Source organism: Anolis sagrei, chromosome 1 (genome assembly GCF_037176765.1).
Source record: "Anolis sagrei isolate rAnoSag1 chromosome 1, rAnoSag1.mat, whole genome shotgun sequence".
Classification (NCBI taxonomy): Eukaryota; Metazoa; Chordata; class Lepidosauria; order Squamata; family Dactyloidae; genus Anolis; species Anolis sagrei.
This window is the reverse complement of record NC_090021.1, coordinates 129,284,693-129,308,878: the sequence shown is the minus strand read 5'-3', so window position 1 is coordinate 129,308,878 and position 24,186 is coordinate 129,284,693. Positions and strand designations below refer to the sequence as shown.

At 37.0% G+C, this 24,186-nt stretch overlaps 1 protein-coding gene across 7 annotated transcripts in view; it reads left to right on the top strand.

The window, feature by feature from the left end:
- KIDINS220 (kinase D interacting substrate 220) overlaps nt 1–18,283 on the top strand; it is a 51,734-nt gene extending 33,451 nt beyond the window's left edge. Inside the window, exons 23-31 of one of the 7 annotated variants that reach the window (XM_060787952.2) lie at nt 4,041–4,219; nt 6,360–6,586; nt 7,468–7,578; nt 8,620–8,676; nt 11,275–11,307; nt 13,880–14,020; nt 14,670–14,768; nt 15,381–15,626; nt 16,834–18,283. In XM_060787952.2, the coding sequence (XP_060643935.2) occupies nt 4,041–4,219; nt 6,360–6,586; nt 7,468–7,578; nt 8,620–8,676; nt 11,275–11,307; nt 13,880–14,020; nt 14,670–14,768; nt 15,381–15,626; nt 16,834–18,102 (2,362 nt within the window). In that variant the 3' untranslated portion in view covers nt 18,103–18,283. The remainder of the gene's footprint in view (nt 1–4,040; nt 4,220–6,359; nt 6,587–7,467; nt 7,579–8,619; nt 8,677–11,274; nt 11,308–13,879; nt 14,021–14,669; nt 14,769–15,380; nt 15,627–16,833) is intronic. The other 6 variants (XM_067468498.1, XM_067468496.1, XM_060787934.2 and 3 more) reach the window with 6 other exon arrangements.
- The last annotated feature ends 5,903 nt before the right edge of the window (nt 18,284–24,186 follow it).

Below are 24,186 nucleotides of genomic sequence, written 5' to 3'. Positions count from 1 at the left end.
GCAGAGGTATGCTGCAACTTCATAGAATTATTCTAGCCTACATACTGTGTGTTAAACTTTTTAAAAAAACATTAAAATTGTTTTAAAACTCTAAAACTGTTTTAGAGTTGCCCTGGTTTTTAAATTTATGTGTGGACCCTTAGGAGGGCTTGTGTAATCAAACAAACAAGGCACTATGCCTTCTTTCAAATATTGTTGTATTACAGTTCCTGACAACCCTATCCAGTATTGTCAGTGTGAAAGACTGTGAAAGCTGCAGTCCAACAATTGAAAAGTCATACTTTGCTCACCCCAGCCAAAAGAAGATGGCCTAAAATACAGAAATTGTGTGAATAAAGAAACCAGTATTTTTTCTTTTTGATATCTTTTATTTATTTCCGGTCCAACTTACCTCCGAATGCACCTCCCTTTATGAGCCAACTAGAGCATTAAGATCAGCTGAGGAGGTCCTGTTCTCTGTCCCACCACCCTTGCAGGTGCGACTGGTGGGGATGAGAGACTGGGCCTTCTCGGTGGTGGCACCTCAAATACATTATATAGTTATATATTATTTTAGTTATGTGATGTATTTTACATTTATGTGAAGTATTGAATTTTGCCATTTACTATGCTATAAACCACTGTGAGTCCCCCCAGGGATGAGAAAAGCGGTACAGAAATGAAATGAATAAATATTTCAATATTTCAATAAAGAGTCTTTGATGGAATGAACAATAATTTAGTTAATTATAGTTTTTCTTAAGCTAATAGATCTATTTCTCATCTACTTTTTTTGTAAGGATTTCAAGATGTATTTACAGGATAATTATCAGAGAAAGCATAAATGATATATACATTTTATCTTATTAAATGTATAAAAAATCCAAAACCTTTAGTGTTGGTAGTAAAGTTAATTCCCTCCCTATAAAAAGCCTCATTTAGTTTGATAGCAATTTGATGATGCATCTGCTTGCTTTATTCATCTGAAAAATGTTGGTGTGATAAAGTTGCTTTTGTTAAATTATTTTCTAAATCATTCAACTTTTAACAAATGCCATTTGATAATAACATTGGAAAGCAATTTTAGTTAATTAAGGAGATCCTTCTATAAACCATTGGAACATTAAGATGACAAACTGTTCATTCAGGATTATTTTAATTGGGACAATTATTATAATTTTATTGCAATTATGTGTTGAGCTAAAAACCTTTTTCTAAATCATTTGATTTTTTGTTGCTAACATATACATAAATGTGAGAAAAGGGGAAACTCATTTCACATTACTTCTCCAATGCTACGTTTAAACAGGTTATTTTTTATTCTGTGACAAATGTGTTTGAGATTTTTTATTTATATATTTTAAAATAAGAGTATTTGAACATTTTTTTCAGAAAGCATACATAACACAGTGTATATGCATACTTTTACACAAAATTGTTCGGAGTTGTATAATGCATACTCCAAAAAATGGACAATTAAATAAAGACAAATCGAGACTATTATCCTTGGATATTTATACATGGACTGAAGTAATCAGAGTCCATGTGTAAAGACAAAATAAGAACCAGTTGATCCTCTGTTATGCATAATAATGTAATCCTTATGTTTTTAGATAATGTAATTAATTTTATGTTGTACTCATTAATGTAATAAGTGGAATTATATTGGTTTCTTTTAGTGTAGCCTTTGAGGAAGGCCAGTGCTAATAGTGGTCAAAGTACATTGGGCTTTTTAAAAACAAATAAAGCAAGAGATTATCAGGAGTCTCCTGATTAGCTTTGGGTTTAATCCCATTAAAGTTGTGCATCCCTTGTCTGGCATGCTGAAATATAAAATACTCCAAATTCCAATCTGCCCATTTGGATGGCTGAGATAATGACATCTTTGCTTTCTGATGATTCAGTGAACACAAATTTTCTATCATGCAAAAAATAAGTAAAATATAGTGTATAATAATCAAGTTATGGTTTCATCTCCAACATACTCTGTTATGTATGTCTATGCGAATAGTGGTATTCCAAAATTTTTAAAAATCCCAAACACTACTGGCCCAAGGATGTTTGGATAAGGGATACTCAACCTGTACTTGTTTTTCCTCAGTATGTAATTGTTCTGTTTTGACTGTCCCCAAGGCATGTGTAGGTAGTTATAGATGTTACTTCCAGTTGGCACCACTTCAGGCTGTTCTGGAAGCCATATTGCACAGGATTTCATAGTACCGCTTGATGTCACTCAGCTTTGTTTGCATGTCAACAAGTTCCTTCAGTTTAACTCCAGCAAATATAGACTGCTTCTGGGCTTCTAGATATTACTGGATTGCAAAACCCTTTCATCCTAATCAGTATACACAGTTGTGCAGAATAATGAGAGTTCAACTACAACAGTGGTTCTCAACCTGTGAGTCCCCAGGTGTTTTGGCCTACAACTCCCAGAAATCCCAGCCAGTTTAACTGCTGAGTTGTCCACTCCAACTGGCAAGCTGCTCTAAATTTCATCGGCATCTATTGTGTATATGCATACTTATATCTACAGAGTTAAGGAGCCCCCGGTGGCGCAGTGGGTTAAACCCTTGTGCCGGCAGGACTGAAGACCGACAGGTCGCAGGTTCAAATCCGGGGAGAGGCGGATGAGCTCCCTCTATCAGCTCCAACTCCTCATGCGGGGACATGAGAGAAGCCTCCCACAAGGATGATAAAAACATCAATTCATCCAGGCGTCCCCTGGGCAACGTCCTTGCAGACAGACACTTCTCTCACACCAGAAGCGACTTGCAGTTTCTCAAGTCGCTCTTGACACGACCAAAAAAAAAAATCTACAGAGTTTATCAAATTGTTAAATGTATAGAAGCTAAAATGGGATGTTCTTGACTTCTTCATTTCCTACTAGGAACTCCAGTTTGGATCCCATAATTTCTGCTGAACACTGTTACTAATTTCAGGTGGTACCAACTTGTGAGACTGATGTTCCTTTTGTGGACTCGGTTCAGTCATCCAGTTGTTTAGCCCAGCGGTTCCAAATTTTTTCCCTTCTGGTAATTTAAAATTCAGCTCCCAGATGCCCTAGTCAGCTTGGCAAGTGGTCAGGTATTCTGGGAGATAAAGTGTAAAACACTGAGGAAACAAGTATTGAGCATCCCTGGTTTTGATCACCAGCTTTCTAATTCCTTAGGAAATTTGGTTTCATAAGCAAGATTTCCTCAAAGATTGCAACTTGATTAGTCTCGTTTTTGTCCCAGACTTTCCTGTAAGGAACTTTAACTTGCATACATAGTACTCTGCAGGAACACTTACTACTCACCAGTGTGTTCTAATGTTACTTTTTTCAGTTTTGTGCAAATTCTTCCTATCTCCTTTAAAAGAAAAAAAGATACCATCAGTAACAGCAGATGTTTCCTTCTTCCATTACAGTGCTTTAGTTTTTCGAATTGACTTGGCCATTTGGGGCAAGTAATGTTGCAGAATTTTTTTGTGTAATTGTTTTACGATTTTAAATTTAAAAAATCTGAGAAGCACAGATGCATAGCTTTATGGTTCTTTGGCAAGGCATTATAATTTACATAAATATTTTTCAACATAATAGTGGAATGTATTGTGCTCAGAACGTTAGAATAGAGATTTCAGTCCATAAACCAGTAGTAGGCTATTGGATTCTGAACAGGAGCATTGTTCGTCATGTGCAGAACACTATTCACATTCAGACTTAATCAGAATTGGCATTAACGTTCAGCTAATTTGCTTCATGTGACTTCTCAGCTGTGGCTTTTCATTTAAGTGGTATTTCCTTTTCTTTTTACAATCTTGTTCTGCAAAAATCAGATGGTTGGGAAATGTTTTAACCCTTTGTTCACTGTTTTCACTTGATTGGTAGTCATCTTGTGCTTTAATTATGTGACTTGAATATGAAAATGTTCATAAATGATTGTGGGTTTTTTTATTTAGTAATCCAGGATAAATCGGAGATTTGTTGCTGGTTTATGATTGATTGCTGTTGTTTAGAAGAAATATTTGCGACTTCTATAGACCAATGTTTAATAACCTGAAGGTTCTTTTGTTTTCTTTAGGATTTCAAAGAATATTCCAACAACTAAAGATGTAGAGCCTCTACTTGAGATTGATGGGGATATTCGAAACTTTGAAGTGTTTTTGTCTTCACGAACTCCAGTTCTTGTAGCACGTGATGTAAAAACCTTTTTACCATGTACAGTAAATCTTGATCCAAAACTCAGAGAAATTATTGCAGGTAATGTATTGCCAAATAACTGGGAATTATTTCAATGCCACTAGTATAATTCTTTTACCTAACTAAGATAAACTTCTGTTATTGGAAACAAGAAATACACAGAATCAAATCAAACGTGATCACTGTTTCGTTTTATTCTTTGAGCAACTAGTGCTGAGTTCCTGGTTCTTTATAAATGTTACTATATCCTACATGTTTTCTAATCCATGATATTGCTAGGACTACACTTTTTTGAAGTTTGTTTCATTTGTTGCTAATTAGATTGTTGAACTTTCAGTATTTGATTTATAAAAAAATTAACAACACTGATAATGTAGGAGATATATGCTTATAGGGTTGCAATTTTCTGATTAGAATACAATTTGAATGAGAAGATGGATGTGATCTTCCCTAGGGAGTGATATTATGCATTTTAAAAGTTATTTTTAGGCCACCTGTTACATCTGAGACAACTTAAAATTAAAACAAAAATTAATAAATTTATAATATATCTGTATGGCCTGCTTTGATTTTGTAATTTACACTCATCTAGTCTACTTATTTATTTATTTATTTATTTTATTTGTATCCCGCCTTTCTCTACTCCAAAGGGACTCAAGGCAGTTTTACATATGGCAACTTTTCAATGCCTTTGGACATCAAACAGTTAAAATTCACTTAAGTTAAAAAATGAAAATGAAAATTAAATGCACATTAAAACATAAAACATTGCATTCACAATTAAAATCAGTTTCATATTTTTTATCAAACAAAGAGTATTTTCAACTTTTTCATGTTCACTGAACGTTTCATTTCCATAATGAAATAGGATTAAAGTGCAGCCTTTTTCAAGATATATTTATATGGCCCTCAGTGAAAAACAAAAGCACTCAATGGGGGGCAAAATGAGCATTTCACTTTCTTGAGAGCACCGCAGAAGTCCTGGCATTTTCCTCTATGTAATAACATTTGGGGAAACCCATGTATTTACAGATCTTCAACATATTTCTGTCCTTCTTGTTCCAGATATAAAATTTGCTTGATGTAGAATGCTGTCTTATTTCTGAAGGGAATCTTTCACTGATTTATATTCTTTTAAGAACAGGGGAGTGGAGGGAGAGGTATATATTTAGTGTAATTACTCTACTTGCGGCAAGTCAAGGAGAAATGACAGCAAGAGTTTCTTCAGGTTTCTGTATGAAGGGACACAAAAGGAAATACCATATTTACTTGAGTATAATGTACAATCAAATGTAATGTGCATCTCAGGGTTGAAGATGAACATTGCAAAAAAAAAAAAAAGATTTGCTCTTAAACATAATGCTAGGCTACAGTGGCAGCAAAAAGGCTGGTGAGAATATGCACCTCTCTGTCAGCCTTGAGGAAAAGTGGCAATGTCTGCGGAAATGTTCGTGGGAAGCCGGCTGCCCACCAGGCCTGATGGAAGGACACAGCGTCCCATCCTGCATTTTGCAGCCACCGCAATTTTCCCACCAAGCCTCTTCCTCCTATGTTCCCCAGCCAAGATCTCTTGCTTAATGGCACAGATAGATATACGTGCACAATTCTAACTTGTCATTGAATCTAATGTGTACCTCAGATTTGGTAATGTCATTTAGCAAAAAAAAAAAAAAAAAAGAAAAAAAGAAAAAAAAAAGAAAGTGTGCATTAGGTTCAAATAAATATGGTATATGGGTCAAACTCTCCACATTCCAAAGAAGCAGATCAGTTTTCCCCTTTCCTTTCTCCCTGGGAAGCCATCTCCTTCAAAGAGGCATTTTACAGTTTTATTCTTCTGTACATCCCTAATTCCTTCCTACTTTTGTTGCACACCCAGCTCTTTAAAAAGTTACGTTTTAGACTACAATTTCCAGAACTTCCAGTCAGTTCTTTGGTTCTGTTTTTCTTAAGCCTTCAGTAGAGAACTGAGAAAAGAGAAAAAAATCCTTTGTTGTTGTCAGATCTTCAAGTTTTTGTGTTTGCCACTTTGTTGCAAAGGGGATTGATATTATGTGCCTGTTTCTAGTGAGAAACACAAATAATCAAGGACTATTGAAAGAGTTTCACTTGAAGTGTTACAAAATTGGGCTTTTGCAGTCTTTTGTGTAATTTGTCAGATTGTAGTGTTATTTATTGACAGTGTTCCTTGGTTGCATTTCAGATGTCCGTGCTGCAAGAGACCAAGTTAATATTGGGGCAATCCCATATCCCACATTGCCTTTACAAGAGGCAGCTCCTAGAGCTTCATCAGTATTTAGCCAGCCATCATCAGCCTGCTCTTCAACACACTCCTTTAATGGGCCATTCAATGGGAATGTTGTATCACCACAACCCCACAGCAGTTACTATAGTGGAATGACAGGACCTCAGCATCCATTCTATAATAGGGTAAGAAATAGAGCCACTGTTTACATTTTCACAGGATTGTATTTTTTGTCAGATGTTTTAAAAGCTTGGTTAAAAACACTTCACGTCATTAGCAGAAAATGGATGAAAATGATGGCCTTTGATTACATGTGTGTGACAAGCACTCAGCCCTGATCCAAAATTTGTGAAGAAAATATCTGTGGATTTCACAATTGCAGGAGGCAAGCAAATGAATGAAAGACCAGGACCCATACTTTACGTTATGCACAGAAGATACTATTTCTTCGTTTAATAAAGCATGGATTACATTATTTCTAGAATATTCATGCAGAGTCCAATGTATAGGCTTGGACATGAATCATACATTGAACCAACCAATATAGAGTGGATCAGCATGTTCTTATTGTTGTACATTAAAAATATATGAAAAGCAGGGGCAATCAAATGTTTGGGGATCTGGATTTCACTTTTTAGATCCTTAAACCATGATCTCCCTATCACATTTTGCCCCATAGGATTTTCTTACTACTGGAATGGAATTAAACTAACTTGCATTAGCGTGGCTGTTCTGGCAGTAGTTCTAAACTGCATCATTTAGTCGCTCTCAAGTGAAACTGTGTAAATGTTGTTGTAACTCATTACAAAAGTGTTTCATTACCCTAATGTTTGTCTTTCATTGAACTAAACTGGAACTCTTCCACTGACTTCAAAGTGGGGTAGGTACCAACCTATCTATTGCGCCTATGTTTCAAACAACATAGGCCTGTGTAAATTGTCTCAAGAAGTGGACACTTTTAATAACTTTTATGTTTTACATTTTCAAGTAAGTCGTATTTGTTGAATTAAGTTTTTTCTTTTGATTTTTGTAATGGTCCCTTTTTGTTACATGTTTCTTTCCATAGCCATTCTTTGCCCCATATGTTTACATGCCAAGGTATTACCCTGGCAATTCTCATCTCACCTCACGTCCATCACTAAAATCGAGTTTGTCCAGGGAACAGAACAGTGGTCTAGTAAGTATCTCAAACAGTAACTGAACATGTTAACTTACTGGTACATTATAATATTAGTGAGTAAAAACACATATGGATCTGTTGTTTAATGTTGGTACATAGATGTGTAAGGAACTTTTCTCAGAAACTTTCTCTAAAATTGAGACAAAGTTAGGTAAGATTGGGAAATGAATCATCTTTCACATTTGTAACAAGTTTATATCAAAGGGTTTTTATAAATAACCTTTGAGTCCTGGTAGTAGCCTGAAGTCTAGTTAAATATTTGGGTGTTTTCATTCAGATGTGAAACAAAATGTATTTTGTTCAGTTAAAATTCTAATTTCTGTCTGGACAGAAACTGAGCTTTATGCTTGTTTATGTACTAACAGTAGCATAATTCCATAAATTGTAATTATTATAACTTACATGCACTGAGTCGTCAGTTTAGAGAGAAATAGAAAATGCTGAAAAACACCCCCTGTATTGAAATTCTATTCTGATCTGAAAAATGGATAACTTTAGAGGAAAGTTGGTCAGAAGTTTCTAAACTGTATTCTAAAAATGACCTCAATCAAGAAAAGACCACCCAAAGCCTGTGGGCCACAAATTGCCTCAAAGTTTGGCGATTTGATGGGTTTTCTTGCCTTTTTCCTTGAAAGTCTGGTCTGCTGAATTATCACAGAGGCTCAGTTCAGTTCCAGTGCCGAATCATGTCCCTATGTTCATGTGCTCCATTATTTTCTCCCTCACCTCTGGTTTGTGAGTTAATCATGGTTTGTACCAACTATGATTGGATTAGTTCAGATGCAACAGTGAACTACAGTTTCATGCTAATGCAGAAGCCATGCAAAGACTTGGAAATATAAAAAGAAACAAGGAAGGCAGGAGGGAATGTGAATGTTTGAAGTGTGTTCCAAACTGAGTGATTAAACAGTGTGATTTCAAAGGTCAGGATAAATGATGTTTTTGTAGGATATAACCTTTTCATCCATTATCCCTTCATATTTTTGTTGCATGCTTAACAGTGTTGTGCGAATCATAATGATTTGTTGTTGTTGTTAGGATATTATCAAGGAAGATGCTGATGAGTGGGTTCCTTCACCCACAGACCCCTCAATGGTAAATGAGTAGTCATGTGGTGTGGAACCGTAGCATCTCATTGCTTCTTCAACAGTAATGAGCCTGCTTTCATTATAACTGCAGTTCACTAACACTGCATCAGTGGCTTGATGAGCAAATAGAGTAGATGAAGACTAATAAGCATAGTTTGTGAATGAATACAAGAGCTAATATTCTACTTTAAAATGTACTGTGTCATTTGCCTTCCTCTTGTTGCATTTCAGTAGCCCGTGGAGTACAATGTTTTCAGTAGAGTACAGTATGTTCTCCCTTCATTTATTAGCATTGTTCTGACTAGTAAAAGGGACTTAGGATGTTAGCTGTTCACTTTAGTAGATGTGAGTGGTTGATGTTGTTCAATGTTTTAGCCAAATAATGCACACTTATCCTTATTAAATTGCATAAAGCTGCTGCAGTTTGCCAGGTTCAAAGCTGGTTAGAGGGCAGCTGTGGAGATGGATGGTTGCTGCTTTAGTGGGAAGGCCAGATATTAATTGTGTGTATTCTGCTTTTTCTTGTTGTTCATATATATTACCATGTTACATTGATCCTGGATCTTTAAATCACTTTTACCATTGGTAACCTAAAATTCCTTACACAATAGCTCTTTGTACCCACATCTTCAGCAGAACCTCTGGTCAGCAAAAATGGAAGTCACTCCTTCTCTTAATGGCTTTATCCTGTTTCTGCAACAGCTTTTATTTGCATGGCTTTGGTTTTGTCTTTATATTCTAAATACTGGGGTAGGCGTGGGGGTTCTCTCTGCATTTCTTGTCTCTCTGTGTCTTTTTCCCTGTCTTTCTCTGTCTCTGTCTCTCTCATGCACACATTGGAGGAAAAAGACAAAAGATTCCAACCTTCTTCCGTCCCTCTCCTCCATGCTGTTCACCGCTTATTGTGGTGACAACCACACCTCCAGTGTAGTGGAGGTCACTACCAAACAATAATGTACTTTTTACACTTATTGGCAGCTGATCCTTCACTGTCTTGCAATTCATGCAGATCTAAGTCACAACTTCTTTCCAGGGGTTTGCACTAGAAATGCAAGTAACTTAATAAAAAAAGGAAATTTTGAATAATTATATGATATATTTCTGGAATGCCCCTTCCCTTTGTATTGCCTCCCATCAACTACAGCTAGTGTGAAAGTCCTAGTAGACTTATTACTAGGTCAAAAATCATAGCGAATGCCAAGTTGTACAAGTTTGTTCTAGAGTAGGGCTGGATAATTGTGGCCGCCTGGATTCTTTTAGATCTGTTTTGTGCTTTCAAGTCATTTCTGACTTATGGTGACCTATCACAGGACTTTCTTGGCAAGATTTGTACTGAGAGGGTTTGTGTTTTGCCTTCTTTTGTAGCTGAGAAAATCAGAGTTGCCTAAGGTCACCTGGCAAGTTTCTATGGCTGAGCCTTGTTCTCCAGAGGTGTAGTCCAGTATTCAAACTATTACACCATGCTGGCTCTTTTAGGTGATAACTCTTCATTCCTCATCATAGAGTAATCTGGGTAGGGCTGCTGGGAACTATACATCAAAAATAGCAGAAGGGTCACCATTACTTGCCCCTCTGTCTGTTACAAATAATTGAAGCTTTTAGCTGGCTGTAGCAACTTAATAAATTGCACAAGTAGCTATACTAGTAAAATAGAATCGGTTTTATTAAATAAGGTCTTGTAGCATTTTGTCATGAGGGAGAAAAAAGACCCTTACTACAGCCTGGTCCTGTTAATAATACTGGCAATTTCTGAATGTGAGGCATCAGTTTTGCCTTAAAAATTAAACATTTTCTATCTTGAAGTTGAGTGTGGAAATGGATTTTTTTGGCCTAACTGTGCAATAAGTGCAGTTCGTATTGTTGCCAGGAGCCCTCTGGATACGGTTCTTCAATGTAATGGGGTAAATCACACTAAAAGAGGAATGGTAGTGGAAAAAAATATCACCTGTGTACGCAGCTTGGGTGGGAAGGAAAATCAAGTCAGTGGAAAAGGGAAGCCTAGCTGTATTTGAAGGGAACACTTGCTGGATTATAATTTGTGTTGACTATATGAAATTGGGTGACTGAAGATGCACCTTTAATATATGCCTTTGAATCATTCTGGAATCCATGAGTTTAAATAAAATGTGGCATTCATGTACATGTAACTTTCTGTGAGATTTTTATTCCAATTCAAAAGTGTGTAATTTACTGAAATTTTGGAAATATGGACTGAGGAACTTTATTTTATTGTATACTGTATGTGGCTGGGATCCAAAGAGTTGGATTACTTTACATAAGAACTTCTAAGCATTCCGTAGGATTATGCTCTTGCTTGAGCAGCAGTTCACCTGCTCCGGGATCACAAACTGCTTTTGAAAGTTCAACAGCAGCTTGTCTTTCAGAAAAGAAAAAAAGAAACAGATGCTCTTCTTATTGCTTAGGACTAGTTGCACGTTTCTTTGGATTCTGGCCAGCATCTTTTAATTGAGTGACACCTCTTTTTTTAACAGCTATGATCCTTCATCACTCTAAAGTGGAAATATAAATAACTATACTGGTTCATTCTGTATAGGCATTTTGTAATGTTTCATGTTAAGCTGTCGTTTCTTGTTCTTTCTTAAAGCAGTGTAAAACTGGGTTAAACAGACCTAGACAGGTACAGCAACTTTCTCCAAATCGTTCACTTTTATATATTATCATTAGAGAATGTACATATGTACTAGCACATCATGCAGGCTGTCTATATACTAATGCACTTTTCCAGCCTTCGGGGTTGCTTTGACATTCTGCTTTTTAGATTGTGCATGGCAAATGTTTATCAGAATAATTGTTCTGTCAACATTTTTGGAAAACATTAAAATTAGAAGAAATCATTTTTAGTATAGTTAAGCTATGTGTGTGTATAAATATTATATATGATATAACAAATATCACTAAAAGCACTTGCATTGCTTATTGTTTAGGCACTGCTTCTTATTAGATGTGTTTTGGATTAAACTGAGTCTATCATGAGATTCATTTATTGACACCAATCTATTTTTTTCTCATAATTTCTATGGAGAAAAAAATTCCCGTTCTAGCTTATGTTGCATGCTAAAAGCTCTAGTGAATTAATCCACCAACAGCCATAGTGTTGTATTTTAGCCCTTCTTATTTTCCTCCCTGTTTATTATTATTTTCCTCTCTGTTACTTACATAATAGGGATAAAAAGTGATAACTGTGCAATTGTAATCACAATTTGGAAACCCTAGTACAGAATGCAGAATATGTTAAATATAGATGAAATGTTCTAAATCAAAACTCAATTTTATAGGACATTTCTTCATTATTAGAGAGATGGGTTATATTGTACAACCTTGGTTGCTGTTGGTGCATATTAAATTTGAAGATAGAAATATTCATTATCTGTGTCTGTGAAGCAACAGTCAGCATATGAACAAAACTCTGTCTGGTTTGGTGCACATGGGAAAAAGGTTTGCCTCACTAAAGCTATTTTATGGGGATGCAAACTACACCTACTATCACATTAAAGGCTGTCTCTTTATTCTCAGTACTAAACTAATAATATCAGCATAGACATTGATGCCTATCATTATTGGTTATGTTAGCTGAGCTTATGAGGTGTTCATCAAGATGAGAGAGAGAGACTGATGGAAAGAAGGAAAGGAAAGGAAGGAAAGAGGGGGAATAGTAAGGATTGGTATTTGATTATCATGTCTGGAAGCCAATCCTTTACATACATAGTTTCAAAACTTGTTTATGTAAAATATTGTAAAATCCTTTTGTGATTTCATGAGAGATTTTATATCTTTTTGTTATTGAAGTGTTGAATGCAGAATAATTTAGAATTACAGTAGTATCCTGATACATAGGTTATCTGAATAGACCAGGCATCTCCACTCTTTCTGCTTTCATTTTATTTCAAATGCTTTCAGTAATGGGCCTGGCTTTGGCATTGAATGAAGACATTTTTGGGACCCCACACAAACAGCCATCTCTTCTCCAGAAATTTTTCTGCTATGCTTTATTTCTGTGTTGCATCTCACAGTTTCAGTCGTGTTTTATTGGACTTGCCATATTTGTTGCCATAATTTGACCTTCAAATAAACCTTATTAGGTATTGGTCAGGTCTGCCTAGAAAATAGCTGCATGTAAAGCCCATGGTTTGTTACCATTTTTCGGTGAAGGCATTGGAAAGCTGTGAAAAAAACCCCATAATATTGCTTCTTGAAGCAGTTCTGTGTTTGAGGAATTGCAGTGACTAAAAAATTCTCTAGATGAAATCATGTAACTTCTGCCATTATGACTGTAGTGACATCCCTACAGTCATAATCATGTATCTATATTATCTATCCTTGAGTCAGTGAGTTTTCCAGTCTTTTGAAATAAGAAAAAGGGGATGTTCAAGTATCTTAGTGAAGTGGGATGATTTTGAATCTGGAAAAGTTATACCATAATGAGCAAATTGAGTAACTGTGCTATTACACCCCTCCCCCCCCCCAATTGAGATGAACATATCTTATTAAAAAGATGTTCCCATATCAGGAAATTCTGCCCTGCTATGACATTTATAGTACCAGCTTTGAACGTGCATTTATTTTTCTCATATATATAATTTACAAATTAAAAACATACAGACATTTCTTACATAGTGCTTAGTGCTATGGTAGATACTCACAGAAGATGGAAATCTATACATAGGAATGAAACCCTGTTGTGGCACCTTAATTCACTAGGCAAATGTTAGAATTTAACCAGGGTTAGCCAGGGTCATTTGCAAAAGCATGATATTGCATCTTGCTTCAGCAGATACTTCATCCTCCTTTATTATGCTCCAAATGTACCAGGACCTCTTATGACAGATATGTGTGACCAGTGATGTTCTGAGCATCTTGTGGTGTTCTATCCCAATGGGACTTCCTGCTTTGTTCATTTGCCAATGCCTTGAGTAAAGAATTGGCAGTGTCATTGAAGAATAGGTATATCGCAGAACAGATCAAGATTTCTTTGGTTCATTTGATTTTAATAGTTCATGAGCATCTTGGGAATTTCAAAGAGTTGATACTTTATTCAGGGGACAGGGTAGCTCCTTTGTATGGGAGTATTCACAGCTTCTGGTGATACTGCCTTCAGTGAGGGCTAACATGCAATTATATATAGGCATAATGTGGAGTGGGTATAATGAATATCTGAACATGTTGCATGTATGTACTTCTCCCTTTTGCAGGGAACAGTGCCGGGTGCTGGGTCAGGAGCACCTCAAGTGCCATTGAGCTCAATGACTGTTGATGCAGTCTGTGAGAAGCTGAAACAGATAGAAGGATTAGACCAGACTATGCTAACTCAGTACTCTGCAACCATTAAAAAGGTGAGTTTTCACATAAAAAATTGTCCTACAGAAAAAATTGAAAAACACCTCACCATTTTACTGTTTCTATATGCCTTCATATCTTTATATGGGACTTTGCTAAATATGGCTGCATCCCCCTTTGTTGAAAGCTCTTAATTTTGGAAGGGCTCAGCAGAGAAGGTGCTCCGGCATGCATTCACTTCCCAAGCCCAACCCTGTCCACCCTCCCACTATCATGATACATGTTTTTGTGTCAGGTCAGTTTGACTCCTTTTTCTCACATTTGGCATACTGTTGAAGCAACAGTTCTTTATAGTGGTCCCTGTGCCTCACTCAGTGGGTTTTCTGCCTAGGCAGAGAACCCATTCGGAAACTAAGTAGGTTTTGGTGATAAAGCCCCACCCAATCCCCTCTGTGCAAACTGCTCAAGAACCATTCAATGTCGTTTACTAGTGTCTCATTGAGTAGCTCCCTCCCTGCATTCTTTATCTTTGAATATTCTTTACTTTCTTTCATTTACTATCTTTATCTTATTTCAGTTATATCTTCTTGGGGGAAAAAAAACTTTCTCTGATTTCACCTCTTCCTCTTTCTTCTGTACCATCTTTCAAAGCACTCTTTTGCAGGCATCAAACACTTACCTATTTTACATTTTGTTTTTCTTTAGGCAAATATCAATGGCCGTGTGTTAGCACAGTGCAACATTGATGAACTGAAGCGAGAGATGAATATGAATTTTGGTGACTGGCATCTCTTTAGAAGCGCAGTAAGACAGTTTTAAGTTTCAAACAGAAATCAACATGGCTTGATAGCAATGGTTGTGTGAGCTTGTGCATAACTATTTGGAAATCAGTCAGTAATATGGTTTAGAATCTGTTAGCGTGTAAAGGACTACAGTCTTTACAACCATATGTTTTTCTTATTTTCTTGTTTACATTTTTTTAAATAATTGAATTAGAGTATTCAGACTATATGGTGTTCTTATTTACATGGTTTTGGGGCTTGAGCAATTGTCTCGTCTATTATGTTCAAGCATTAAATACTAGGGCATCTCAGGAAAACAGAAAAGAAGAGGTTTGGTTGTGGTTAAATGATGTTCCTATGCCAGTTGCATTATTATAAAGCTGCCTCTTCTTTAATACAATTGCTTAACATATGTGTTTAAAAATGTAAAATCTTGCATATTTGATAGATGGATTACACATACTCTGATGACTCATAGAAGCTGAAATTTGTAGGTTTCTGAATCTTAACTATGCTTTTTTTCTCTTGGCCCATTTCCAATAGATTTTATCTAACAAATTCAGCCAGATTTATCTTTTAATAGATTTTCATGCATTTCTGGTCACATTATGATAGCTGTACTTTTTTATATTAGGTACTTGAAATGAGAAATGCAGAGACCCAAGCTGTTCATGAGGATTCTCGAGCAGTGAGTGAACAAGCCAATGCAATTCCACATAATGACCTTGTTCGCCGTCCTGCGCTGAATAGTGAATTGCCTCATACTGAACTTACTGGTCTACCTGGCCAAGCTCCATATGGTCTCAATTTCAGCTTTGAAGAGCTGAACACCATTGGTCTAGAAGAAGCCCCTCCACGTCACAGTAACCTGAGCTGGCAGGTAATCCATTGTCAGAATATTTAATTCAACCCATTCAGTTCATCTCCCCTGTATAAAGAATAGTGATTTTTACTAGTGTGCGCCATCATTTTCAGGTAGCATTGGTAGCATGTAGGTTAATATATTTCTTTATTTAGTTACCCTATTTATATCCTGCTTTTCTTTACCCTGGAGGGGACTCAAGGCATCTTTACATATAGGCAACTTTCAATGTCTTTGAACAACATACAGTTAAAATACATTGAAGTTAAAATTTGAATTAATTAATGCACATTAAAACATATAAAACATTGCATTCACTATTAAAATCACGTAATTCACAATTGTAATCCACAATCATAATCGTAATCATATATATGAAAAGGAAACACCATATTTTTTTAATTTAAATTTTTATTAAAGTTTTGCAAATTGTACAAACAACATTTAAAAGGAGAAAACACCATATTTTATGTTATTTCTTGTTCGGTGTAAATAAGAGCTTGCACCACCTTATGTCCCATTATATATGTTTCCTTACTGGAATTACTCCCTTCTTTTCAACAGAGAAAAGAATGTGTAATGATGTGGATAGTAGGGGGCTGCCTACACTGAAGTGAAACCTCCTTGTCCAACACTATGGAATGAGATAAAATGCATTTTTGCATTGTGGATGTCTTTCATGGCCAGAATCACTGGATTGTTGGGAGTTTGCCGGGCTGTATGGCCATGTTCCAGGAGCATTCTCTCCTGATGTTTCACCCACATCTATGACAGGCATCCTCAGAGGAATACTCCAAAAACAGAGGAATTCCTGACACAAAACTAGGACCAGCTAACAACTCCCAACAAAGGATTCCCCCAGGCAGGAAGCAGCCAGTCTTTGAAGCTGCAAGGCCATTCAGTGCTAATTAAGGTGGCCAATTGCAACAGTCACACTTGCCTCAAGCAGACAAGAGTTCTTTCTCCCACCCTGGTCATTCCACAGATATATAAATCCCACTTGCCTAGTTTCCAACAGACCTCACAACCTCTGAGGATGCCTGCCATAGATGTGGGTGAAACGTCAGAAGAGAATGCTTTTGGAATATGGTCCTACAGCCCGGAAATCTCACAGCAACCCTTTAACTTTTACTTCATAATGTTTATAAGTGCCCTTTTATTTTGTAAAGAGCTGATACGAACCCGGTAAATCTTTCGCTGATGTGTCTCTTTTCTCTTTGTACAGTCTCAAGCCCGCCGAACTCCAAGTCTCTCAAGCCTAAATTCTCAAGATTCTAGTATTGAGATTTCAAAGCTTACTGATAAGGTACAGGCAGAATATAGAGATGCATACAGAGAGTATATTGCTCAGATGTCACAGTTAGAAGGGGGTGCAAGTTCTAGCACTGTGAGTGGTAGATCTTCTCCACACAGTTCCGCAGCTTTCTATATGGGCCAGAGCACCTCAACAGGCTCCCTTCAGTCGAATGTGGAACAAGATAAAGGAAAGGATGCTGAACAGAAACAAGATGAGGGAAGGAAGGCCTTCTTGATTAAGCGGAATGATGTTGCAGACTACAGTACATCAGGCGTATCTACTAATGATGCATCTCCATTGGATCCAATTACTGAAGAAGATGAAAAATCGGATCAGTCTGGGTCTAAGCTTCTTCCAGGGAAGAAATCGTCAGAAAGAACCAGCATTTTCCAGGCTGCAGATTTAAAGCTGAAGGGAGTAGCTCTTCGCTATCAGAAGCTTCCAAGTGATGAAGATGAATCTGGAACAGAAGAATCGGATAACACTCCCCTCCTCAAGGAAGGTAAAGATAGAAAAATAGAAGGGAAAACAGAGAAGCAACCCAAATCTCCAGAACATGGATCAGAGCCCATTAGAACATTGATTAAAGCAAAAGAGTACTTGACAGATGCACTTTTAGACAAGAAGGATTCCTCTGATTCTGGGGTAAGATCCAGTGAAAGCTCTCCAAACCACTCCCTCCATAATGATGGTGATGACTCTCAGCTTGAAAAAGCAAATCTCATTGAGCTGGAAGATGATGCCCGCAATGGGAAAAGAGGAATACCCCATAGCTTGAGTGGCCTTCAAGATGCCAGCATAGCACGCATGTCAATTTGCTCAGAAGATAAGAAAAGCCCTTCAGACAGCAGCTTAATAGCCAGCAGCCCTGAAGAGAACTGGCCATCGTGCCAGAAAGTCTACAATCTGAACCGCACCCCCAGCACAGTCACCCTGAATAATAACAGTGCGCCAGCCAACAGGCCAAATCAAAATTTTGAAGAGGTTGAAAGCATCCGAGAGCCTTCTCAAATCATTCTTCGCCCTGGATCTAGTTCTAATTCTGTTGGCGGTCACAACGATAACATCAAAGGTGTGGCCCACAAACGCAGCCAGCGTTCAAGTTACGCCAGGCTTTCAAAAGATGCCTCTGAGCTCCTTACAGTTACTGGCTCTGATGCTGCAGGCTTTGGAGAAGAAAGAGAGAGTATTCTTTAAAAGAGATCCAAGTAAAAATACAGGCTTCCCGAGCGATAACGTGTTTTAGTTTGTGCACTTCCACTCTTCTTAAAAAAAACACTTCCTAATCGGGTTACAAATCGTTAATTGTCCTTTGCTATGACTATGCCCGTTCATTTTTTGGTCATTATCATGGAAGATTAAATCAATCTTAAGGTTGCTAGAGTCCCATTGATGTCCTGTGGGAAAGATGTGCATAAAATGAGCAAGGTATCAGAGAAAATCAATCAGTGCCCATTCTCAAATGCAGGCAGCATTTAACTCCAAATTCCTTGTGCATTTTTAAAAAACCCCGTTTATTATGACAGAAATCACACAGAGACAAAACGACATTGCTTCTTCTATGTGGTCCCTGTGAAATGTGTATATATGGGAGTTCCTGCGCTGGCGCAGTCAGTTTTAGAACTCTCTAGAACGGTGGTTCCCAAACTTTGGTCTTCCAGGTATTTTGGACTTCAACTCCCAGACATCCCAGCCAGCTTAACAGCTGTTAGGAATCATGGGAGTTGAAGTCCAAAACACTTGGAGAACCAAAGGTTGGGAACCACTACTCTAGAAGCTCTCACGAGATACATTTAAGTGGAAGCCCCGCCCACTCACCTCTTTATACTAGCATGTCTAGTTTTTCCTATTTCTTTAAAAATATTTGGAAAAAGAAGGGAAGGAATGTATCATGTCAAGGGAAGTCAAAAGAATAAAATATCTGATATCCAGCCCAACGGTGCTCAGCTTAAATTTTCCACTTCTATATGTGACACTTTTAAAAGTATTGATGGTGTAGCTGCTAGTAGAGAAGGGTTAAAATGTGGCTCTTGTTAGTTGCTTTGAGCTATCCTTGGGAATGCCATATTTGTGACAATGTGGACAAGTGTTGAAATTATTCTGTCTTGTTCGATAGTTGTGGCTGAGATTTTAATGTAATTGATGGAAGTTTCTGTTCATCATTAGTGGTAATTGCAGTCGCATTCAAGTAATTGCAAAAAGCAGCCCTAGTCATGGTGGTACATGGGGTCATTTTTAACTGTGTCTGTTTGTAGTCTTTTGAATTCATTTTGAATATTTACAGTCTTTCAAATGGCCTTTGATTAATCTGATTGTGGAAAGCAAATGGAATTGGAGGTTGTCATCACCTCAGTAAAAATGTACTGTTTGCCATTGTGTCACTGTGTAGCAGAACGGTACATAATTATGTCATTTCTATTTTTATGTGTCTGTAACGTCAGTAACTTGTACTGCAAATGAAATATGCATGGTTTTTAATATGATAACTGGATTGCATGTATTGCAGTAGTGAGGATAATAAAATTAAGAGGCACGCTGCGCTTGTTTCAGTTTTTTTATGTACTTACAATGTTTGTGTCTTCAGTTGATTGGAAACATTAAGGCAGTAAAATTCTACTAAAAGGTATGAGCTTCTATTAGAGGGCTTTTAAAAAAATCTTGGCTGTCCTGAATCTCCATTTACCATATATGCTTGAGTATAAGCCGACCCGAACGCAAGCCGAGGCACCTAATTTTACCACAAAAACCTGGGAAAATGTATTGACTTGAGTATAAGCCGAGGGTGGGAAATGCATCAGCTACTGGTAAATTACGAAATAAAAATAGATACTAATACATTAATTGAGGCATCAGTAAGTTAAAGGTTTTTGAATATTTACATAAAACTGTAATTTAAGATAAGACTCTTCAACTGTGATTAAACCATTATTCTTATATTCTTCAATGTAAATTTGCTTACGTATCCTTCCAATAATAATAGAGTAAAATAATGAAAATGTAATAATAACAATAATATATAGAGTGAAATAATAAAGTAATAATAATAAATAGAATAAAATAATAGATGTAATAAGAATAAATAGAGTAAAATAATATGTAAGAATAACACTAATAAATAGAGTAAAATACTAAATATAATACAAAAAAAGAGAAAAATAATAAATGGAATACAAATAATAGAGTTAAATGATAAATGTAATAAAAATAATGATAGAGTAAAATAATGTAATAATAATAGAGTAAAATGATAAATGCAATAATGATGATGATAATAATAATAATAATAATAATAATAATAATAATAACAGAATAAAATAATAACTGACTCAAGTATAAGCCCCGAGGGCTTTTTGCACCTTAAAAAAGGGCTGAAAAACTCAGCATATACTTGAATATATATGGTAGTTACCGTTGAATGAGAAGCTGCTAGGTGTTTTGCAAATATTTTCCATCTTTTGTAGAAGTGCTTATTCTTCATGGTCTCTGAATTCCTTGTCTAATTGTTCTGCTTATGCTGTTCTTTGTTCAGTGGGAAGCTGTGCTGTTTGGATGTCAGTGATAGATATCTGCATGTAGTATGGATTTACTTTGAGGGCACAATCCAGCTATCTAGAGGAAGGTTTCCATGAGAAGACTAGGGAAAGATAGAGTTTTCAGTCACAGAGAACAAGGACCTCCCCCTCAAGCAGATTTGGGTACTGGGAAGGGCCACTGGTAAAAATCACCCACCTCCATATCCACTTCATTTTATGGATGCAAAGCAATTGAATTGTAGGGTTGTGTTTCTTAATAACACAGCCTTCACTACAAAGCTCAAAAAGATACCAGAATTAAGGCTTCAATATGGAAACAAAATAAAACAATTTCTGTGAAACTTGTGTCCACATATGAACAATATACAAACAAGGAGCTGAGCAGAATTCAAGTCTTTTCACTCTGGTCACTGCATTTTGTATATTCTAACCTTGTAATGTGTGCCTTTATCAGCACCTTTGGTCTTCCAGGTGTTTTGGACTTCAGTTCCCACGATTCTTAATATCTGGTAAGATGTCTGGGATTTCTGGGAGTTGAAGTCCAAAACACCTGGAGGACCACGGGTTGGGAACCTCTACAATAGATCTTTAATATATAATAGTAAAAAAGTCTATCTTTCAGAACCATAGGCTGAAGGCCATGAAACTTAGATACCTGGAATCCTTTGCAATAGTACTTTTACTAATGGTGTACACAAATTTCATTGCTAAAATGTACCAGTTAATTTTGATAGAAATGATATGTTCATGCTTTTGAAGCTTGTAGTAAGACCTTTATCACACCATAGGTTTTAGTCTATACAGTTGCAGAACCGGGGTGGTTGAATACTCCAGTGAACACAATTATGGCACTGCCCCTTTTTCTCTGGTCTGGGTAATCCCCTGCATTGGCATGGACTGGACAAATTTGTCACTGCTTGTACCAACACAGCAAAGATCTCCATAATTCTCAGACAAAATGTGCCCAATTGTATATATTTCGCTTGAAGTTTTCAATGTTTCTAATAGGGCTTTCCCAGCAAATTTAAAAGGCAGGTAGTTTTGCTACTACTGTAGGTAATGAGACAGACAATACTAATTTTAAAATAGACTGTGGTGAATTGAATGCATTTTTATTGAAAAGCTTTTATTGACATTTCCAGGCTGGACAAAAACCAAAATAGAGAAGGGACCGGTATCCCCATAATGAGAATGGGGAAAACTGAAGAAGATTATACTGGAAGAATGAGATTCAAAAGGAGAGGAGAAAGAAAGCCAGGTCTGAGTTAGAGTGTAGTAGAAATTTTAAAATGTTCATGTTTTTACCTGTGTTTGTTAATGCAAGATATAAAACAACCCTCTGTGAAACATGTGGGGATCACCGGGCCTTCCAGAGGTTGAACTAAAATCCCCAGCATGCCTACCTAGGCCAACAGTGATGCAGCGAGTTGCTGGTGGCACTCATTGTTTCACATTCCTGAAGTATAAGATTGTTCCCCCCCCCCCCTTAAAAAACTTGCCTCTAATACTTTTTTTTCAAAATAAGAATAAATATTTCGAGTTGCTTGCAATATTGTATGGCTGGTGGCAAATAATTGGTTCTGTGTATAGTGTGTTTTAGAGTAACTTTTAAAAATCCACCTGAGCTTGCAAAGACCTCTTCTACATTATTTCTTTGAATTCTAGCACAGAGATTTGTGCTGGTATTTTGAATAGTATGTCCAACAGAATGCAACATGGAACATTTAGATAGGAATGGTCTTTTAGAAAAACCTTTTAATGTTAAGGAACATGTAAATACATTGGTTTTACACACAATAATAATAATAATAATAATAATAATAATAATAATAATAATAATTTATTTCTCTACCACCCTATCTCCTAAAAGGGACTCAGAGTGAATCCTATACTGGACAGAACATGCATTCACAGACATCCATCATAACACTTCTGAGGCAGTGTGTGGATACTCTAGTCTAAACTGAAGGCTTTGGCACACACAAAATAATTGTTCACGTTAGAATGAAAGCTTCCTTTTGAATTCCAGCTGGATTCTCTGTGTTTAGATTTTAAAAAATGCATTTCATGCAGGCATAACTTTTTTTTGTCCAACAGTTATCAAATATGATCAGAATCTCAAACACAAAAATGTTATTTTATGTATATTCTGCCTTTTCCCCTTTATAGGAATTAAGATGACTTAGAACCATTTAAAAACAGTCCACCTTAAAAATTATTAAGATGCAAAAGTTAAAACACAGTTACCATTTTTTTTTATTTAAAATATGTTTTAGAACATAGCTAATCACAATAGTTTCCCCTGGACCAGTGACAGCGCTGGTAAGTTTTGGAAAGACAGAAAGGATTATATCCAATGGACACAAGTATGGTGCCAGACCTTGGCACATTTGGGGAAATATTGTTATTCTCCGCTCATCAGATATCCTCATAAGCACAGGTCTGTTCTATATTGGAAAGTTGTGTTGGCAAAACTAATTTCACGTACAGCCATCTATCCTTATTTGCTGGGTTGGGAGCACTGGCCCCCGTGAAAAGTGAAAAACCATGGATTTAAAAATTGCTATTTTTTTTTACCTCAGGGAAAATCTCTTTAGGAATTTTTAGGTCTTCCCAGTATAACCCTGTAGTGAACTTCTACTGGAAATTGACCATAGAATCACATTGGAGGTGATTACTAGAGAGAACTAAAGGGAGTTGATCATAGAGTTATATTGGAGGGCCTAAAGGATACTAGAGAGAGCTTTTTAATAATCAAATCTGCAGAAGTCAAAACTGCAAATGTTCAGGGACTACTGTATTCTTTATGTAGTGCATTCTTCATAGGGCTATGCTTTGATACAACTGGAAATGTTTAACATTCAGAATACTATCCACCCTCAAAGACACCAAGGACCTACAGTATTTAAGAATTTGTGTTGGTTTCCTATCATTGTGCAGAATTCATTGAAGTTAAAGTCCTGATTATAACCTACAGTGCCATGCAGCCTGGGGCCTGGTAACCAAGGACACTGCTCCCAGTGATCTACTGCTCCCCAACCCTTTGCACCCTCTACATTGTTTAGAGAGACTAGCCTCTGTGCTTCAGGTTGGGGCTGCCTGTTGTTGAGCCCCCGCCCCATGCACATTTCATGTATCTAGGACATCTCTAGACATTAGGCCTGTTTGATCAAGAAAAAAATTGTTTCTAAAATCGATTTGTAATTGGGGTGTTTTTTTGTTTCGATATTTAAAATATTTACAAAACTTTCCAAAAAATGTTTTGTTATTTACGAAATTTCGTAAATATTTACAAAACATTTTGTAAGTGTGAATGTTGCAGTAATGGTCACCTTGATTAGCATTGAATGGCTTTCATTTCTCCCACCCTGGACATTCCATAGATAAACTCCATTTGCCTAGTTTCCAACAGACCTCTGAGGATGCCTGCCATAGATGTGGGCAAAATGTCAGGAGAGAATGCTTCTGGAACATGGTCATACACTCATACAGCCCTGAAAACTCACAGCAAAAGAGCCTGGATGGATGCAGCCTTCAATTTGTGGCAATCAGATGGTATTGGTCTCATCTCAGGCGGGCCACGGAGGCAGAGCCGGCGCTGCAGGAATCCCCTCCCCGGCTCCTGCGCTCCGGCTCCGGCTCCGGCTCCTGCGCCCTCCTCTTCCTCCTCCTCCTCCCAGCTGTGTTGCAGGAAGTGCCAGGAGGAGGAGGAGGAGGAGGAGGGCGCAGGAGCCGGAGCCGATTGGAT